At 39.4% G+C, this 22161-nt stretch overlaps 1 protein-coding gene across 1 annotated transcript; it reads left to right on the top strand.

The window, feature by feature from the left end:
* The first annotated feature begins 12434 nt into the window (after positions 1 to 12434).
* LOC110957706 (prosaposin-like) lies at positions 12435 to 19077 on the top strand. The gene is made up of 10 exons (XM_022203884.2): positions 12435 to 12606; positions 12691 to 12746; positions 13343 to 13417; positions 16059 to 16184; positions 16268 to 16381; positions 16463 to 16543; positions 16657 to 16840; positions 18369 to 18427; positions 18509 to 18574; positions 18659 to 19077. Exons 1-9 carry the CDS (start codon positions 12525 to 12527, stop codon positions 18563 to 18565), a joined length of 834 nt encoding a protein of 277 aa, XP_022059576.1. The 5' UTR covers positions 12435 to 12524; the 3' UTR covers positions 18566 to 18574; positions 18659 to 19077.
* The last annotated feature ends 3084 nt before the right edge of the window (positions 19078 to 22161 follow it).

Below are 22161 nucleotides of genomic sequence, written 5' to 3'. Positions count from 1 at the left end.
ACAACTTCATAAAGATGGAACATAATTTAAAATCAGTCAAAATATTTCAAAAGAGCAACAGAACTGCCTCACTCACTGGATGTTCTCCTAAAATAAGATGACAATGCGTTAACTGCACAAGCAAGCTCTGACAAACAGACAGGCAAATAGTTCATACTTGGCACTGGGTTTATCAATAGATATCTGAGTATTCTCTATGCTAATGTGAAATTACCTTTGGAGTCATTATGAGGCCCAAAGGGGCGACCTGTGCTATACATCTAATCTAATCACAGATGACACCATTCCCAGCTGATACACATGGGGACAAAAACTCTATTATGGCACTGATACCCTTTCACTGAATGATGCAACTTTGCACTAACCAGAAGTCACAAATTACTAAACCATCTTGACACAAATGCATATAAACTGACTCACTTCATCTGCTGTAGAAAAAAAATGATTGCAATCTGAAGTTGCATGTAGCATGCCTTTGGCTGTGGACCTACTGGTTGTAATGGTTAAAATTTGTTCTACAGTCAGAGGTTTGTCCTTCACAAATGAGTCCATCTATCTATCTATCCATCCATCCATCAAGATATAAACTATCTGCATGTTATTATCCTTGGTAAAGATGGATGATTTTGTAAAAAAACAAACAAACAAACAAATACCTATGTTCTTTGTATGTGGCACATTTACCTGTGGATCAAATAATAGCTCTCCACTACAGGCCTTCGATCTGCTCATTCCTGTCAGTGTGTATCACAGGATTATGTGTGCACTTTTTTTTTTTACCTTTTCCTACAATGATTTGTGTACATAAAAAGATAAGGGGGAATGACAACAACTGTGGACAGTGGACCAGAAAATACCTTTAACAACAAAGTAAACATCTAAAATAGTGAAATCAATGACTGGAAGAGTACTCAGAGCACAGTTCTCTAACAAAGTCAATGCCTGAGTTTGCAAATTTCAAGAAAGTGATCCAGAGCTACACCAAAAAGTGATAGTTTCTTCATTTGCAGAGGCTCCATAACCAAGTTTCATCAAATTCAGCCAGATAACTTTTGCATTGGCAGAGGAATACAGTTCTGGTGTCCTGTTTCCTGCCTTTCATGTGACTTGCGGGCTTACCTAAGAATTTTGAAAGAATTTCAAAAGGGAAGGTTTGCACACAGTACATGTGCAGAAGAACAGATACAACAAAACAAAAGCTGCATGAAAATCGGTTCCTAACTACAGGTCAATGGGTAGTGCTAACCGCCCCCATGTATCGTTCTAAACAGGTAATTTGTCACCTCAAGCTTGATTTTAACCAAGTTTAGCAGATTGTTTTGTTAAAAACAGTATAAAACTTGACATAGGCAGCATGGTATCTGGAAACCAGGGCCTTGGCATTGTCATTCGTCTTCCTGCTTCAGAGAGGGTATTAAATGACCTTCCTGCATTTGAGGCGGGACTGGGTTGTTTAATTAACCCAGTCTTCAATGTCTATACCACTGTGTCATGGATCAAACATCAAAGCAACTTGGTTACAGGGAGCCATGCAGGCATACAGGATTACCTGAAGCGTAACAGCAAATAAAACCCAGACAACTCACAACCAAATACTACCATAGATTGTTAAATGGTAAGTCTGACTTAGGTCAACTTGGTGTATTTCCCATTACTGTTGTGGCTCATGCTAACATTGCATCTCTGTTGTAGAGATTTGGGTTAATGAAATGTGCAAAGGGCATATATCACTATGTGCCACAACAGGAGACAGCTGCAGAGCATATCCTCCTGGTTTATCTGGTTTAGTCTGTTTCCCTTCAATCTTTGGCACAAAACTACAGGATTAAGATTTCCTTAAAACAAAAATGGAAGTTCGATGAATAATGAGAGCACATTCTTTAGTCAGAGGAGTAAATTAAATTTGTCAGGGTCAGATGGGGCCCAGCGTGCTTGACCTGAACCTGGCCAGGACTACCATCGTGAATGCATAGCTGTGACAGTGAAGCAAAGAGGTCGGGATTGTGACAAGGTATACATGCATAAGATGTTGATGAAATGACATTCCCCTTCAATCCAGAAGAAGTTGAAGTGGCTGAAGCACAGCTGTGATATCGTAAGCACTTTCTACGATCTGTGATACATTGCCTTGGATATCTTTAGACTTTCTTCCTGTCAGTTAAAGCACATTGTTTACAAAAGTGTAAGTATAGATGAGCATCCATCTCATGGGCAGTTTCCACTGCACATCTGACCTCAAAGATGCTATTTGTCTGCCCTAAAGAGTGCACTGATTCAATAAACTAGATAAAAATTCTAAAGATTGTCATAACATTTCCGTTTCAGGAAATAAAAGTCTTTGACATAATGTTTGGCGTTTAGCGAATATGATTGCTCAGTCTAGGAACAGCGTGAACCTCCTTGTACATGTGCGTGCTGATGTCACAGGGCATCAGAGACCCAGCTGCAGACAAAAAATACAACAGACCAACTTATAATTTAAAGAGTTCATCTTATAAAAGTTAGTCGTAGACAGTGGATGTGTGGGGAACTGATGAGTAGGAATGAGGAAGTGAGGAGGGGACTGTGAGGCTCGGAAGCAAACAGAAGAAACTAAACAGGAAGAAATGAACAACTGAAGTATGGAGCACAAGAAAGGCAATGGTGACCTCTGGAGGGCAACTGAGGGAAGTACAAACAAGGGAACTTCATTGTGGAAGTGAACCACAAGTGAGAGCGTGGATCAGGGACTTTTGCTGCAATTAGTTCAAACTGTGGGACCTGTATGTTTATTATAGTAAGTCTGAATTGTTGGTTTTTAATTTTACTACAAATACCTTAGTGTTCAGCTGAGAAGTAATAAATCTAATGACTCCTCTCACAGATGACACCATTCTCAGCAGATACATATGAGGACAAAATTGATATTTGCTTAAAAATGCAACCTCACACTTACAGGGAGCCAAAAAAATAGCAATATCAAGTTGTAAGAGGCATGCTTTTGGTTTAGACCTAGCTTTTATAACTGTCTAAACTTTGTTCTACAAACTCGGGTTTTTCCATAATAAATCGGTCATGAAAAGAAATAACTGATTTCATTCTTCAGACAGTATCTATACTTAATCCATAAAAATGTAGTCACTGTTTAAATCCAGATGTAAACCATCTGCATGCCATTGTCTAAGTTAAAGATGGGTGATTTCTTTATAGAACAGATACCCATGCTCTTTCTATGTGATACATTTACATGTGGGTCACATAATGACAGGAAACTCTCCACGACAGGCCTTTGATCTTCCTCATTTCTGTCAGTGTGAATAAACACAGGATTTTATGTGCGCTCTTGTTACCTTTTTCTACGATAATTTGTGTACAAGAGAAGAGAAGGGGGAAGGACAGCAATCATGGACAGTGGAACAGAAAGAACGTTTATCCACAAGGTGAACATCTAAAGTGGTAAAAAAAAAAAAAAAATCAATAACTAAAGAGACACCCAGAGGGCACACTTCTCCACCAAGGCTGTTGCTTTTGCAGAGCCAGGAAGTTTTTGTACTGATCAAGGAATACAATTGTGGTGTCCTGTTTCCTGCAAATTGTGACTGACTTGAAAGCACCTCATTGTAGAGGTATTTTGAAAGAATTTCAACAAGAAAGTTTTACATGCAGTACATGTGCAGGAGAACAGGTATGACCAGATGGAAGCTGGATCAATATCGGTACCCAACTAGAGCTCAATGGATAGTACTGAGTACCACCATGTATCGTTCTAAGCAGGTGAATTGACATGTGCAGCATGGTATCTGGAAACTAGGGCCTTGGCACTTTTATTAACCTTCCCACGATAAAGAACATATTAAATGATCTACCTGTGGCACTACCTCAAGTGCAACAACGAATAAAGCCCAGACAACTCAAAAACAAACACTAGATTATTAAACAATAAGTCTTGTTTATGTCAACTTTGTGTATTTCCCATTAAAGTGGTGGCTCTGTAGCTCATGGCAACATTGCAGTGTTCATCTCCGTTGTAGAGTTTTGGGGAAATTAACTGTGCAAAAGGTATATACAGTCACGGAAAAAAATATTAGGTCACCCTGGTTCTCTTCAATTTCTTCTTCATTTTAATGCCTGGTACCAATAAAGGTCCATCACCTGAAGAACACAATGAACAACAAAAAAATGCAGCTCATTACATAATAATTTATGTCCTTTTTGACATGCTTAAGCTTAACTGTGTTCCCAGGGTATATAAGATGCCATTTCATGTCATGAGCAGCACTGCACATGCAAAGGCCTACAGTGGTTTCCTGCTGACATTCAAGCTGTAGCACAACTCAGAAGTTTTCAGCTCTCACATAATGCCTAAAACAAAAGAATTATGTGAAGCCACAAAGGCAGACATCTTGGCACTGCTGGAAATTGGCATGAGTGAGAAACAGGTAGCCAAAAAACTGAAAATCTCCAAGACAGCTGTTCATTACACCAAGAAAAAACAAGCCCAACATGGTCCTACCAAACTGCTAGCTGATCGCTGCAGGAAAGGTCTTTCTAACCCACAAGATAACCGTGCACTCATCCGTTCAAGTGTCAGGAATCATCGTCAGATCTCCAGGGACATTAGAAATGAGTGAGCACTGTGGAGAAATGTGACTTGTTTGGCAAGGACAGTTGGAAACCAACTTCTTGAAGCTGGTCTGAAGTCACACAAGGCAGCAAGAAGTCCTTCATCAAGGAAAGGCAGAGGAAAGCCTGGTTACTCTTTGCTGGGATCACAAGGATTGGACTGTTGATGACTGGGCTAAGGTTCTCTTCAGTGATGAATCCAATTTTCAGTCGATGCTCACTCCAGCCAACTTACTGGTTAGGAGGAAGCCTGGAGAAGCTACAAACCAGACTGTCTGCCCCTACAGTAAAACATGGGGGTGGATCAGTGATGATCTGGGGTTGTTCAGTATGAGTGGAACAGAGCAAATGCAAGTCTGTGAAGGGCAAATGAACCAGATCATGTGCAGGGCTACTCTTGAAAACACAGTCTTCTTCCATCAGCTGGAAAACTCTTTCCTGTCTCCAATGACTGGATTTTCCTACAGGATAATGCCCCTTGCTACATGGCAAGGTCAGTTAAAGCCTGGATGGAGAACCAGAACTATGCCATGGCCTGCTCAATCACCAGATCTAAATCCAATTGAAAACCTGTGCAAAATGATCAAACATAAAACGTAGGACCACAAGCCCAAAAACAAAGCAAATGTGCTTGAATTTGTGCAACAGGAATGAGCTGCTGTGACAGCAGAACAATGTCAGAAGCGGGTGGAGAGCATGTCAAGACGCATGGCTGCAGTCATCAGAAACAATGGTTATGCAATCAGTACTAACTTCTGTGTGGATCATGAGACTAAAACAGACAGAAAAGAAAACATTATCCTGATTTTTAACAATAACTTTTTCCCCTGCAGCTCTGAGTTCATCAGCTGAATCTGGGATCGACCAGGATGCCCTGAAAAAGGCAAGTGCTACTTTTCTTTTCACAGTTCCGCTGTTTTTTAATTGGAAACATAAATCTAAGAAAGAAAGCTTGTGGTCTAAGTAAATATGACCTGAGGTTTTACAGTGTGATGGGTGTTATTTAGAATACCTGAATTAAAACATATTCAACCGTGATGTTTATCAACAAAATAAATAATTCTAAATAAACCAGCAGCCCTCCTCCAGAACCCAGCAGAACCAATCACCTGTGACAAGTGTCAACCCTGCATTGGGCAAAACCAGCCAAATTCATTAAGCTGTCATTCAATTCATTAAGAGTCATTTTAACTTTGAGATAGTTACAAAATCAAATTGGGGTGTGTCTTGTAAAATTTATCCCACAACAGTCAATATCTATTACATTAACAATGCCAAGAAATTCTGTCTAAGCCACAGAGAAGGAATTACGACTCTATGATTCTACTCTTCACTACAACTTCAGTCACGCAGTGTTCATCAGACGCTTTATCTGCCCAAGTTGTTTCAGGAAACACACTGCCTAGCCAGCATCAAATCAGGAGCAGTGGGGCAATCAGCAGTTCACCTGTTTCCACATCAAGCTGTTAACATAGATCATAACTTTGGTAAACACCCAATTCATTTAATTGCTTCATATTAGCTTCACTTAACAATTTTTATCAAAGAACAAGGAGGGTCTTTCATACATTACGGCCAGTATGGGCAGAAGAAAAAAAATGACAGCCAGAAATTGCTCTTTCAATGTCCATATTTGCATGAAAGCATTACTGAAAGGCATACCTTAAAAATGTGAATCTAACCTTTAATACTGTAGCATAAAATTCATTGGCATTAGCATTGACAATTCTTCGATACAAAACTTGGGAGGATAGATTTGGGCACAGTCAAATACTAAAAAAAATACTTGGGTGATGATTTATTTCTATAATGTGACTTTAGACTCATTCTGGGGTTGTCTACGAGGAGTGCACTGAAGTACTTGAATTCCTTGAAGACGTGGTTTCGAAAAAACAAATCCAGGTGAGTAGAAATTTACTGTAAAAAATCTGAGAATTACTGTTAATTTACCGTTTATTTTTGGTGTTTTATCATTTAAAAGTGCATGTTCTCTTTAATAGGTCAAAATTGAAACACAGTTATGATATCTGAACCATAAGCGATAATAGACTTGCGCTTCATTGCTTCAGAAATGTTCTTTCCCTTCTTCCTGTCAGTTAAAGCACTTGGTTTACATTTATCTCATGGGTAGTTTCACTCTGACCTCGAAGATCCTCTTTCGTCTGAACTGAAGAGTGAACTGATTCGGGAAATAAACTAGACATACAGTGCCTTGTGAAAGTATTCGGCCCCCTTGAACTTTTCAACCTTTCGCCACATTTCAGGCTTCAAATATAAAGATATGAAATTTTAATTTTTTGTCAAGAATCAACAACAATTGGGACACAATCGTGAAGTGGAATGAAATTTATTGGATATTTTAAACTTTTTTAACAAATAAAAATCTGAAAAGTGGGGTGTGCAATATTATTCGGCCCCTTTACTTTCAGTGCAGCAAACTCACTCCAGAAGTTCAGTGAGGATCTGAGAATCTGTGGGCAGAGCTGAAGACTGCTGTTCACAAACGCTCTCCGTCCAACCTCACTGAGCTCAAGCTGTTTTGCAAGGAAGAATGGGCAAGAATTTCAGTCTCTCGATGTGCAAAACTGATAGAGACATACCCCAAGCGACTTGCAGCTGTAATTGCAGCAAAAGGTGGCGCTACAAAGTATTAATGCAAGGGGGCCGAATAATATTGCACACCCCACTTTTCAGGTTTTTATTTGTTAAAAAAGTTTAAAATATCCAATTTTCGTTCCACTTCACGATTGTGTCCCACTTGTTGTTGATTCTTGACAAAAAATTAAAATTTTATATGTTTATGTTTGAAGCCTGAAATGTGGCGAAAGGTTGAAAAGTTCAAGGGGGCCGAATACTTTCACAAGGCACTGTAATTTATAAAGATTGTCTTGACTGAAAGTAATCAGTCTCAGGAAATAAAATCTGTGACATAAAGTCCAAACATAATCAGACAAACAAATTAAAGCAAAATATTGGTTAGTACAAGTGTTTAGCTAATATGCTTGTGTATTCCAGGAAAAGATTGGGGACCTCCTTGTCTATGGGTGTCCTCCTGGGTCATAGATTGTGTCCAAAATCTGCGAACAGCAGGTGAAGAAGATGGTTCCGCTGGTGATCAAAATGGTCACTACTTTCATTGTAAGTAGCAGGCTGTGGTCTTTGCGTTTTGTGTGTTTCAGATGACTCTCAGTAGTCTGTTGTCAACAAAAAATATCACTTTGTCTGTAGCAGCCTGAACAGATCTGTGAAACCCTGAAGACCTGCGACTCCAGCAAAATGTACAAGCCTCTCAGTATCTCACTATGCCAGGCCCCTTGAGGCAATTAAGTACTGCAAAATGAAGGAAAACATTTACAAACTAAACTTTCTGAGGAAAGGTTTTGTGCTCAACTCCTTCTACTGCTTCTGTTAATTAGAACTTCTTCATGTGCACCGTCTGCGAAACTGTCATCAAGACTGTGGAGGGTTTGCTGTCCAAACAAAGGACTGAAGTAAGTCTTGCAGTAAAGGAACAACTGTCCACATGAATAAACACAAGATGTCACAGACAGCATTTCCAACTGTGTGGAATATAAGTGAGCTTTAATGTCTCTTTCTGCAGAAGGCTGTGGCTGACGCGCTAAAGAAGGCTTGTCATATGCTTCCCTTCGGCATGGGAGGACTGTGTGAGACGATGGTTGACAAGTACTCCAAGGAGCTAATTCATCTGCTCCTGGAAAACGCTTCACCGAGGACCATATGCAGTGCTATCCGCATGTGTCAACTGTTTGAGAAATCTTTTCAGGGTGTGTCAACACAGCACTAACTCAAAGAAATGAGTTGTAATCTTCTTTAATAATCTACAATAACTCATTTTGACTTTTAATTGTCAGAAAATTGTGAGACCTGCTCACCACCGTTCTCCAGGGTCCATGATGATACATCCTGGTACGGCTGTGGGCGTAGTGTAGTGCTTTTTTTCTGTGCTGTGTGTGTGTTTCCTTTGTCTTGGGTGATTTGTCTAAAATCTAATATGGACTGGATGCCAGGATCGGGCCAGGTTACCAACCAGATCCAGCAGATATGGCGGAAAGATGATGTCGGCTCTGAGTTAGAGGGTCAGAGGGCGTGCCATCCAACCTCCACTGAATCTAACTAGCACACATGTCCAGCACAACGTGTTCTTTGTTCAGCAGACTGTGATTCATGGTAATGTTTAGAAGGAGTGAGCTGACACTTTTGGGTTAATCAGTTTTTCTAATGTATAAGTTAAGATAGGGAGGTAAGACTGTGTTTTTCCAGTGTTTACCAATGTGTGCTTTGTCAGGCCAGTCTTGCTCAAGAGAATAGTGGGGTTTTTGTTTATTATTTTGGTCTTGCTCACTCTGAATTTAAGTTAAACATTACCACTACTTTGTTTTTGTTCAATCACATCCTTTGTTGGCACTTCACATTTATTGCAAATAAATGATTCATTCTTCTGAGATAGCGTGTTGTGTTGCTGTTTTGAGACCAGTGAAGAATGATATATCTATTTTTGCATTCCAGCAACCCCTAGGCTGGGCGTAACATGAACTGGGGGCTCGTCTGTTGAGCATTCTTGACTACAACACTTTAAAGAAAGCTGTGCTGCAGGCCTATGAACTTGTTCCTGAGACATACAAAAATTTAGGAACCGTGAAAAAAATGACAACCAGATTAATGTTGAGTTTGTGTGTGAGAAAAGCATTTGGTTTGACAAGTGGTACCAAGAATGTAATGTTAAAACTTTAGAAGAGATGCAGGACTTATTTCTGCTGGAGGAATTTAAAAAATGTTTGCTGGAGCGCATAGTTGTGTATATGAATGAGCAAAAAGTGGCCTCTGTTACAAAAGCAGCTGTAATAGCCAATGAGTTTACTCTGACTCATAAAAGTGTGTTTTCTTTACAGTCATCTCATGGCCAAAATTTTGTGTTTGAGTGCAGAAACAGATCGCAGGAGCTTGAGTGGAAAAATGTTCCCACAGTTGCCAGTGACAGTTTCTACTGCCATGAGCCGGGTCATTTAATTGCAGTCTGTTCAGCTCTAAATAAAAAAGTCAGTACAAATCTAACAACTATTACTCAACAAAGCAAATTTCTCGGTTTCAGCTTTCCACTAAAATCAGTCATATAAGACAAACTAATCTGGCTGCAGAGACTGTTCGTGACAAACCTACACAGAATAAAGGAATGTTCAGGAACCACACAAAAGGAAGCGACAAGGAACATAAAGATGCCACAAGCAGGAAGAGACTGTTAGAAATGTCAAGGTGCATAGTTTCTGTCTGACTGAAGAAGTACAAAAGATCAAGTTGTATATGAGGCAAAGTTGAGGTGTAAAAATCACAGATGCTTCAGAGGAAGGATTTGGTCTTCCCGAGAAGCAGGCAGGAATTACAGCAGTTGACAAAAGCAGCCTTTGGATAAAATGAGCCGAGCCAAAAGAAATTTAAAAGGCTGAACTTTAGAGACGGAAGTTTACGCCCAAAAGGGGTTTTCCTGCACAGAGGAATTTTTGGCAACCCCTGAAGAAGCCAGCTAAAAGACATAAAAACTAAATAAATTACCTGTTCCAAGGCTAATGCTGGATAAGCCTGATAAGCTGCATTGTTTTGACTTGGCTTAAATGCTCAACGGTGAAGCTGACACTAACTAGATCTCATTTTTACAATCCTGACTCAGGCTGTGCAGCTCTCCAAACCAGCAGGTGTAATTTATACTCTAAACAACTGGTTTGTACTCAAGAAAAGAAAGAGAAGCAGGAAAATGCACACGTTTTTGTCAGATAAGGTAGAAAACTCATTGTCTTTACTGTACACAGACCAATCATGCTTCCTGTTCTGCACTGCCACCCCAATCTAAGCAAGGACAAAACATGTCAACAGTCTAGAGATACAGTCAAGTGCAAAATGAAAAAAGTAAAATATCATCGTCAGATTGAAACTGTAAATACCATAATCTACGGAGTCAATCTCGTGGTTATGTAGAGATGTCGAGATGTTTCACTAAATATTGGAAAATGTTGACTTAATGGTGACGCTATACAAAAGGTAGGTTTGGAAAGTGGTGGACTGATGGATGAAAACCCTCCAAAGAATAAAATGTGTGCAGGATTTTTCTGTGCTTGTTCAAATTCATTAAAATCATTCCACGGAAACAGCACTGACTAAAGTGGTGAATGATTTGCTACTAGCTGTTGACTCAAAGGCATCATCTGTTCTGTTGTTGTTGGATCTAAGCTCAGCTTTCGATACGGTGGATCACAGCATCTTACTGGACAGACTGGAGAATTATTTTGGTATTTCAGGCCAGGTGCTCAAATGGTTGAGGTCTTACCTGTCAGAGAGATTTCAAAGCGTTCTCTTCAACAACGTGTTTTCTGAGTCCTGTGCTGTTAGGCATGGCATACCACAGGGCTCTGTACTAGGACCCTTGTTGTTCTCTCTCTATCTGACACCTTTGGGTCAAATGTTGCGTTCCTTTTGGATCTCTTTTCATTGCTATGCTGATGATCTGCAGCTCTACATGCCCTTGGTCCTTCAAAGTGTTTCTGACATAGATAAACTTCAGGCCTGTCTCTCAGCTGGTAGGAGCTGGCTATCAACTAATTTCCTGCTCCTGAATTCTGCTAAGACAGAAATGATAGTGATTGGACCTGAAGGAGTTAGTCCTCTGCTTGATGACTTTACTCTGTCTCTGGGTGACTGTGTTATTCATTGCAAAGACAGAGTCAAGAATCTTGGAGTACTCTTTGATAAAAGTCTTTCGTTCAAATTTCATATTAAAGAGGTGACCAGAGTGGCCTTTTTCCACCTCAGAAACATCTCTAAGTTCAGACCAATTCTGTCATTTCAGGATGCTGAGGTTTTAATTCACGCCTTTGTTTCCTCACGGTTGGAATTTTGCACCAACACTGTGGAACAGTCTGCCTGCTGAAATCAGGCAGGCGTCGTCCATTAATGTATTTAAAACTAAGCTGAAGACCCACTTGTTTTCTCTTGCATTTGAATCGTAAATTGTTGTTTTACTGATGTCCTTTTATTGTTCTGTTTTAATTGTTTTTGTCTGTTTTAAATGTTTTTATCTATTTTTACTGTTATTACTGTTACTATTTTTATCTGTTTTTATTGTTTTTATTTTTGTGCAGCACTTTGACTGAAAGCGCTTTATAAATAAAGTTATTAGAATTATTATTATTATTAAAATACGCACTAAAAATTTACGTTAAAGACACTCAGGAAACATGCAGGCCAGCTCTATGGTATCAGAAGACGGTGCACTGGGCTGAATGTTGTAGGAGCTTTAAAAGTACAACTAAACTTAAAAATTAACTACAACCAAAAACACAGTGATCAAAGCTTAATTCTCATTTTTGGGACGGCAGATGTTAGATGTTCAAAAGTTGTCCAATGATGAGATCTGAAGAGGTGTTGAACACCTGCATGTTTTGTATGACTATATGCTGATGCTGTACAGTTTCTGGAAAGCTGAGAGGAATGATTAAAAGAAAGAGAATAATTTATCCTATTTCAGGTTTTCCAAGGCAAACTAGGACAATGAAATCTCAGTTGTGCTTCAGTGTGGCCACAGGGTTGTAGACATAGAAAAAGATGTAGTTATAAAGAGAGGGAGAAAGCAGAGAGAGAGCACGTTGAGCTGGATATGATGGCCTTTTTAGTAAATGTAGTGTATCTTTGCACAGATCTCTTTCAAAGAAGACACATCTAGCTTTTGCACCTTGGTGAGGAACTGAATGTGAAACTTGACTAATATTAGCATATAGAAAAAACTGTTCCGCTATGCTGGAAAGCTGCAAATACATCTTATCACAACAGCACAGCGTTTTTTGTGTGGTTGATGGGGGCCACAGTGGGCAGGTGCACCAAGTCAAATATAAGCTGCACTTAGAGTTTCCTCACAGATGCGAGGAGGGAAGACTTTCAGCTTCAGGATGACCGTGTTCACGTTTGTGTTGCTTCTCTCCATCGGTCTCCAAGGATGTGGTAAGACGTTGAAAATATTTAAAATTGTGATAATTGTTTCATTTAGTTTTTTAAATCTTAAATGCTCAACATTTCTGCCTGCAGTTCTGACTTCAACTTATGATATTGATGGTTTGCAAAGCATTCCAGATGATTCGAAAGTAAGTAGTGATTATTTGATTTATTCCAACAAAAATGTGTTTTGTTCTGATTATTAACTGCAAGTTTTACAACATGTGTCTATCATTCAACATACTGAAACAGGAGTGATCAACGACAAATATTATTTCAAGAGATGTAACTATGAAGAAACTCTGTTTGCAAAATCATTTTGTGTTAAAATTGTGTTTTAAAATGCATTCATTTTCCTATTTTGGACTAGTACAGTATGATATTTAAACACCACTGTTCCATTCACAGTGAAATTAGAAGGAACGAGACAAATGTACGGAAACAGTGTTGGCTTTTTACAGAGAAAGCAGTGATTTGCATTTTAGGAAGTCAGTTGGTATCCTTTCTCTTCAATAAGTTTTTTACACAGTTTTTTTCCACAGTTTTCTAAAGTCTGAATTCTACTTAACTGATGTAGCTACAACTGAGGTTCTTCTTGGTGAAATGCATTTTTTCAGACAATAAATTTTGACAGTAACGCTCTCCATTGTACAAAATATCTCATGAGTGCAACTCATAAGAGACACCTCTAGCTCAGTTTAGGGCATGAATTTAATTTCATGCTGTAATTTGAATTTCTTTTCAGACTGGGGATGTCTGCAAGGACTGCACCCAAATGTTTGAACTCCTTGTTGACATGCTTTCCAACACAGACTTCCAGGTGAGTACAATAGTTGGTTGAGCACCAAACACATTCCTGAGCGTTCAAATTTGTTCACTGATAACATTATCAATATCGTGTATGTCCATATTCTCAAGTCAATATTAAAATATACACTTTGCTACCTGAGCTATCTGTCCTGACCTGTGGTTGAATAGTTTTCACTAAATGATAAAAAATGTTTTAAATTCCAGGAATTATTTTGTCAATTGAAGCACATTCTTCACATTCAGAGAAACAAATAATCTGTAACTGGTCATGCACGTCATGAAGGGCACGATTAAAAAAATGTTCGTTTTTTTGGGGGGGGGCAAAACCACTTCCTGTTTTCAATGTTTAACAAAAGCTGAAATGAAATTTCAAAGAGAGCTTTCGTTTCTCACCTGACCTCGAGGATCCTCTTTTTTCTGAGCCTGATCTGGTTTGTGGAGAGTCCCATCTGAGTCCAAAGACAGAAAGCATAAATTGTAGATGCATGATTAACTGTTCAGAGACAAGTGTCATCATAGAAAGAAAACTTGTCACTTCTGGTTCATTTTGCAAAAACACTAGGTTGAGACTGGAAAGCTGAGAATAAAAATGCAAGATTTGCTCAGTTCCTCTTTCATTCTTATACCAAGTAAGCAGTGATTTATTTATACATATTAAATATACATGGTGCTTCAAAAGGCAAAGATAACAGAAAGTTTAACACATGAGACCTGTTATGTAGTATGGACTAACAATTCACTAGAATTTCGAGAATAGATTCCTGTATTGTTTTACAAATTATATTTAAGAATAAGCGCTCCAAGCCATTGAAAAATAAAACAGTGCAGAGATAGTTGTAATAAAAAATGTTTGGTGAAAAATTCAAAATGCCACCACAATTCCCATTCACCTCCAGTGTACTGGGATGACAGCAAAAATCCAGAATCTTAAATCCATGACCCATAAAAGTGAACCTACCACATATTCATAAAACTCGATGAATTAACAAATAACACATTATAAAAATAAACATGTGCACAAACATGTAAATTAAACAATAAATTAAGAAGGAACTTCATAACATTACTAAAACTCCCCTCAGGAGGTGGGTTGTGTACACAAAATTACAGACAGTGCATTTTTCAGAGTGTGATTTTCACCATAAAAACAAACTTTTGTCAGAGTTGTCTGTCCTGTTGATACCCAGCCAGACCAATGCCACACACCAAAGGTAGCCAGCTAGCTCAGGATAGCTATGAGCCACAACACTGCCACAGTCTGTCCACAGACACAACCGTTAAAGTAGCTCAACTAGGCTACAGATGCTACCCGGCTAGCCTACAGGCACTCTAGCCTACCTGGCTTTGTTTGTTTTTTTGTTTGTTTTTGTTTTGTTTTTTTTTTGGGGGGGGGGGACTTTAAGAGTTGGTGCCAGAGCCAGAAATTTGTTTAATTCAATTACCTCGACAGACTTTGTGACTTTGGAGATGTTCTGCGTAGAAAGCTCGGTATGATTATGACCGAAAAGATGAGGTTCTTCTTTCCCTCAGTTTCTCAGGAGTTCGCTCGGCTAGCTAAGTGACACTTTGTGAGTCTGAGAGGAGTTCTGTGATTGGCTGGAAGAGGAGAGGGCGGAAGTCAAGATTAATTACATTAAATTTAAAAATTAAATTAAAAGATTAATTAAATAAAATTAACTTCAATAATCATTCCATCTGACACCAATTGCTCTGTGTTTTGTATTCTTTTTGCATTTTTATTGCGTATTTTGTGTATATATATATAAATGTTTGTACAGTGTCCTTGAATGCCAAAAAAGGCGCCTTCAAATAACTTTTATTATTTTTATTACTATTATTATTATTATTATCAAAACTCTGTTAATAGAAATAGATATGATTAAGTAAGTTATATAATTACTTAACGATTTATGATTTTACTGACATGCATTATCAGGTAAAACAGGTAAAATTACCCCTCAAGAACAATGTTTAGTTTCTCTTATTTTTTTTATTTTTAATATCATATTTAATGCATATGCCCATTTAGAGAGTGATTAAATAATAGCGCACTAGAAATCTGTAAATAATTAAACTAAATATGACTTCTTGGAAAGAGGCATCTCTCCACAAAATGACAGTTTCAAGTCATTTTTTATCAAGACAAAGGCGATACTTGTGCAAAATAGCTATTTTTATTTTCATATAGCAACACTGTTAATACCACAGGTATCGCTCAAAACTCAAGTATTTATACATTTTCTAAAACAAACACACATTTGTCGTTTGGGGGTGTTTTTTGTTCAAAATAAGAGACGACAACCCCCCCCCCCCCCCCCCCCCCCCCCCCACAGGACTCTCATATCAATTTTTTTTAAATATATGTATATGTTTATGTTTGTGAGAAATTACAGAGGAAAATTTCATAATACCACTTCTTTTGATTTCCTCAGACCAACATAATGATTTTCATGCTATTTAGAGAATAGTAAGACTACTAGCATCCAAGAAAAGGGCTGAAATGAAAACTGGCCTGTTTTTATTCCAAGGTAAAAGCTAAAGGTTTCACTCCAACCCTCACCAGTTAAGGACTGCTTTTATTTTGAACTTCAACTGTGTTTAGCAATGGGGAAAATATATCTCCAGTAATCGTAGCCACCTCTTTATTCTAGAAAAAGATCATGGGTGAGATTGAATCTCTGTGTGACCATCTGCCTGTACCAGCTGCTGCCAAAGTCTGCAAAGACGAGGTGGAGAAGATGCTCCCAGTGGCCATCAACTTCATAACTGTTGTTGTAGTAAGTTTGAAGCTGGATTAAAACAGAAATAGTGTGTTTCTGAAGCTATTCCTCATGCATGTTGTATCCTTAATTCTTTCTAGAAACCAGCGGAGGTTTGCAAGATCCTTGGTCTCTGTAGCTCCTGTGACAGTCGTGAGAAGATGCTCAGGTACTTTGTCCAGGAGGCATTACAGTCTGCAATGACAAGTGACAATGTGAGTAACTTCAAAAAAGAATATTACTGTATGTGAAAAGGTCAACTTGTGCTTCACTCCAGTGCTGTTTGTGTCTATCAGATGCAGCCCACAACAGAATGCTCCTTCTGCATTTTTCTTGTCAAGACTTTGGAGGGTTTGCTGCCAAAAGACAGGACTGAGGTACGTCATGGTAACATGGTGAAGAAAGCAAACACCTCATTGTACTGCAGTTGGATGCCTAAATGCCATCAGACAACACTGCTGATGGGAAGCGACTCTTTGTTTCACTACAGGACGCTCTGATCAAGCTGCTCGAGGAGATCTGTCACATTTTGCCCTCTACTTACCGCAACCGGTGCGAGGCTGTCATTGGCAAGTTCAGCAAGACGGTGCTGGATGCGATACTGAGCTACGCCACCCCTCAGACCATCTGCGCCCTCATCCACATGTGTAAAGGGCAGGAGGCTGCTTTTGTAGGTCAGTCTGCCTCGTGTGGTTGCCACTGAGGGGATTATTGGGATCACTAATGGCTGAAAAGTTGTGAAATTTCAGTCTAAGGTATCAAATGAAAACAAAGGAACTCTATTTTATGAGACAAATGCATACGAGAGAGACAAAAATTTCAAATTGACTCCTTACCACTCTCTAACTTGCAAAAATATACTTACTTGCAGTTTCTGTGCTAGACCCTCAAATGATTTGTGATGAAAAGGGAGCCATCTTAAATATGGAGAGGCAGTAAATCTTCAACAAATCACATTCTGCATGTACAATTTTATGACAATTTCCAATATCATACAGAATTTTAGAAAGCCAAGACACGCTATATAGTAGACATCGTAGATGTACCGCCAGAATTGTTCATGTTTGTTGATTCCTGCTCCCAAGAAGTCTATACAATCCCAAAATCTTCCATCCATCCATTTTCTTCCGCTTATCCGAGGTCGGGTTGTTGAGGCAATAGACGAAGCAGGTAATTCCAGACGACTTCCCTCAAGCGACACTTTCCAGCTCTTCCTGAGGATCCCAAGACGTTCCCAGGTCAGACAAGATACATAATCTCGAGTTCTTGATCAACCCCGGGGTCTCCTCCCAGGCAGACATGTTTGGGAAACCTCCAAAGGAAGTCTCCCTGGATGCATCCGAATCAGATGTCCAAACCACCTAAACTGGCTCCTTTCGACGTGAAGGAGCTGCGGCTCTACTCTGAGCTCCCTCCGGATATCTGAGCTTCTCACCCTATCTCTAAAACTCATCCCAAACTTTTTCTGATTAGCCTCACTCATCAGTGGTTTTCTTAGAGCTACACAGCTGTTTAGTCCCAATCCCTGGAATTCCATTCACATTGTGTGTCTGGAAATGTTCTTAATTTCACAATTAAACATAGCCGTGACTTCTACTGTTGATTTCCTACGATCATCCAAGAGTTTGTTCTGACCACATTTGTTCCTGGAAGATGATGGTTCTCCACTGTCCTTCAGGTTTTAATCATCTGTTAGATGGTTTTAACCTGATTTTAGTAGTTTCAGAAATCTCCTTAGTTGTTTTCTTTGCTTGACCCTTCTGAGACAGATTAACATCCTTTTCGATGACCACAGAATATGTCTTCCTACATGGTTGCTTCAGAAATGAGAAGCTCCTCACTGCATCAGCTGGGGTTAAATAAGTTGTTGCAGCTGAAACGTATCCTTCACTGCAGTAATTATTCAATGGAAAGCTCTTACCTATTTGCTTAGTTAAATCCAGACAGAGACTTTTTTTGGACCGGCAGTGTATTTTAAAACAGATATAACTCGTTACCACCTGTAGAAATCGAGGCCCTCTTCTGCTTTTCATAGCAGAAACACCATGGCAGCAACTAAACATTGAGTCATGCTGGACTTAAAAGTCATACTGGTGTGTCATTTGCTTGGCAGGTTTAAGAGGCTTAAAAACAAAATACATTTGAGCACATTTTAGCAGATGAATCAATCTAAACAGAATGTGTTTTTCATTAAACTCTCAGATCCGTGCACTTTGGCATCATACAGGTGCAGAGACATGAGGACGGCCCTCAAATGTGGAGTAAGTACATCAAAATGAAACCACCTGTTTATCGTACAGATGCTCAGTGGTAAAAAAGTTTAATTTGTCTACTTTGTGCAGACTTTGTTCTACTGTCAGAAATTTGCCGGGAAGCCACTGAGCTACAACACACTCTAAAACCTTAAGGTAAGTGAAATCTTAAGGCAGGAATTAAAATAGGTAATAAAATGAAACACAACTGTGCATAAAATATCACATTTCTCTTTCCAGGGTGGGATCAAAAATAGGAGTCAACCTCATGGACAATCCTTCCACATCAAGCTGCGAGCATTTTCCAACTGCTCAGCATTCTGATAGTATTCCCTTCATGTCCTGATTTGACATGCTACTGCATTTTGTGATTTAGCGCCTGCTTTGAGTTAAGAAATCCAAAGCCGAACAAAATACAGGGAATTTCTGAACTTCAGCTGCAAAGAAATAAAGGCTTTACTGGATTACAAGGTTAAATCCTTCAGTTACTTCGTTTTATACACTTTTGTACTAACCAAACTGTATTTTATATATCAAGTTTCCTGACTTTATCAGCTTTAACAAGGTGTTTTCTTGTAATCTTGAAGAAAATTAGCAAAAATAAAGTATGCGACATGGCTGTGACATGACTACTTTATCAATAAAACACCCATCTGTGAGTTTGTTGTGCTATTTTCTATCAGTTCTCTATTTTGTAGGCTCAATTCACAGGTGTAAATCCTAAATGTAAGGAGGTTATGGTTCCTAAAACTAGAGTATTTGAGGTTAAAAGGAAAGTAACCGTTACCTGCAGTATGTGATCACTCTCAGTTCTTTACAACAAACAGCAGAAGCAACAGTGAAAACCAGAATAGAAACCATTTGTCTCTCCCAGTGAAAGTACCTTGTGTCAGAGGAAGTGATCATTTTTACCATCTTGATTGACTGAATCCTACTTCTGCTTTCACACCCTCCACATTGAATAAATACACAAAGTACAGCCCATAAGCACAAAGCAAGAGTACAGTTTATTTCAGCAGTTTAAAAGAGAAACTCAGCAACAACTCGGACTGACCAGTATGAATTAGTGAGGCGGTCACGTTTGTAACCTCGGGGTACAAGTGGGAGGAAAGGGCCCAAAGAGTAAGAAGTCATGTGTTTGGGGGTACAAGTTGGGGGCATCTGCAGGGAGTGAGAGCAGAGGCAAGGCACTTTTACACATTTAGCAAACACACCGAGACTCACATTCAAAGATTTACAAAACAATTTAAACAGGAAAAAAAGCTCTTTAAGCCCTCCACAGGAGACCACGTAAACAGGCTGGTTTCTCTGTACAACACCAACCAATCATTGGTCTCACCCATGGAGGAGCTGGAGGAAGAAAATGCATTGTTTAAAAAAAATTAAAAAAATCCTTGTGAGGTACTTTCACCAGATTGTGGCACAGACTAGCTCACAGCTCCACTATGTGGCCGCGATCTGAAGTTCTGTAGCTCAGTGAGGAAAGCACAAGGTGGTGCCAAAGGAGCTGAACTAAGTCTTCGTTTCAGTACTATTTGTGGGTACACAGCGCCATCTAGTTACATGATGCAGATATATTTTAATCTCACTAACTGCACAAATCTCTGACCAGCAACCAACTGTAATGATTTAATACATTAAACACTGATCTCACTTAGGCTTACAGCTAACTTTTGTTGGAGTAAAGTGAAGGAGAAAGACAACTGGGGACACATTCAAAGGCATATACTGTGTATTCATTAATGTTTTAGGTTCAAATCTAGCCGTGGTCTTTTGTAACACTCCTTTCCACATTTTATCTCCATTTCTTGCACATAAACTCCAACCAACCGTCTTTAAAAGAACAAGAAGAGGGGGCAAGCTTGACAAACCCAGTGTGCTCATCAGGAAAAATGTAACTTGTGCCATTAATAACCCATGGGGTACGATGTAAAGGACATACCAATTTTTTTAAAAACAAATAAATAATTTAAAAGAAAAGCACCGGCTGCAACCTCAACATTCGTTTTGACAACTACAGCACATGTAACATTCAAAACAGAAGCCTGTTCAATTTTTTGGGAAGTTCCAGGAACTAACTCTGCCAAGAAGAAGAGAGTTGCAGTACCATGTCTTACATTCTTACTTTGTCTTTCTGCCGCTCTGCTCTTCGTGTCCTTCCGTACCAGACCACTTTGACTCTTCACGTGGAGTGGAAAACAGCTTTCAGATACAAAAACGTGTGGCACGTTATTCAGTTGTCTCTCCTTGCTGGTCAAAACTGTTAGGTCCCTCAAATGCAATTATACAAATTAATTCAAGTACAGTGTTGCCGTGAGATAAAGGCAGTCCCAGCCCAGGAGCAACGGAGTCTGGGTTTCTCTGTAGCTACACCCAGCGTCAGCCCCAGGAAGGGTAAGTACTGCGTCTTTATCGTGATTCAGCAGAACATTGACACATTTAACATATTTGGGATAATTCACATGACATTCAAATCTACAAAATAAATTACAAAAATGGAGTGATTTCATGGTGCAACCCAACAGAACCACAAGGGCGTTAGCAGCTTCTGACTTCTCTGTAAAACGTCAGAAAAGAAAAAATGGCCTGAAGGGTGAGCACAAGTAAAAAAAACAAAAAACAAAAACAAAACTGTTGCATTTGACCCCATTTGTGTCATAAAAACTTAAAAAACAGAGGAGTTGTGTGAGGGAAACAGAGATGTTTTTGCGATGCTAAACTGCCACTAACTCAGTAAAATTTGCCATGTAAGGAGGATGCAACAGAGGATGCTTTCGCTTCTACAACTAGTCAGGAGAGCAAAGACATCCGCCAAGGCTAAAAGTCTAAAAGTCCACTTTTCTTTGATATGCGATTTCACATCCTAAACTTGGTCAAACATTAAAGCGTTCTTCCTGTGTCTGTACTCTACGTCTCCACCAAGTTTCATGAACACCAGCCTGGTCGTTTTTGTGCAATAATGCCGAGAAACGGTAACGAAAACAGAAACGTCTTGGTGGAGGAGAGTATACTGCAGTGAGTTTCTGTATTTAAAGGTTGAGGAATACTAGAAATGTTCTCATTACTGGAAAGCACATGCTGGAAATCTGTCATAAATGTAGTTTTAATACACTGTTAATAATACTTAAAGGGGAACTTGTTTTTTTTTTTTTCCAACCTGGGGTCTGTTTTCATATGTCTTTTCATACATGTGAGTGATGGAGAAATGAATTTTCGACCTAGCTCCAGTATTTAGCCAGGCAGGCAGCTTAGCTAGCGAAAAGTACAGGGTAGCTGGTCCCCCCGCGTCAAAGTACACACACACACACACACACACACACACACACACACACACACACACACACACACACACACACACACACACACACACACACACACACACACACACACACACACACACACACACACACACACACACACACACACACACACACACACACACACACACACACACACACACACACACACACACACACACACACACACACACACACACACACACTCAATGAGTGTCCCAAAAACCTCCACATTACCTGGTGATCGCTCTTTGTTGTGGTCTGTATCCAAATCTCAGGATGCTAGAAGGCAAATCTCGTTCCGAAATCGCACAATAGCTCGTGCCACAACCGGTGTTTTGGCGCGAGCTATCGTGCGATTTCGGAACGAGATTTGCTTTCCAGCGTCCTGAGATTTGGATACAGACCACAACAAAGAGCGATCGCCAGGTAATGTGGAGGTTTTTG

This window comes from Acanthochromis polyacanthus, chromosome 18 (assembly GCF_021347895.1).
Source record: "Acanthochromis polyacanthus isolate Apoly-LR-REF ecotype Palm Island chromosome 18, KAUST_Apoly_ChrSc, whole genome shotgun sequence".
Taxonomy (NCBI): Eukaryota; Metazoa; Chordata; class Actinopteri; family Pomacentridae; genus Acanthochromis; species Acanthochromis polyacanthus.
Note: the sequence above shows the minus strand (reverse complement) of the source record. Positions and strands in the feature narration are given on the sequence as shown.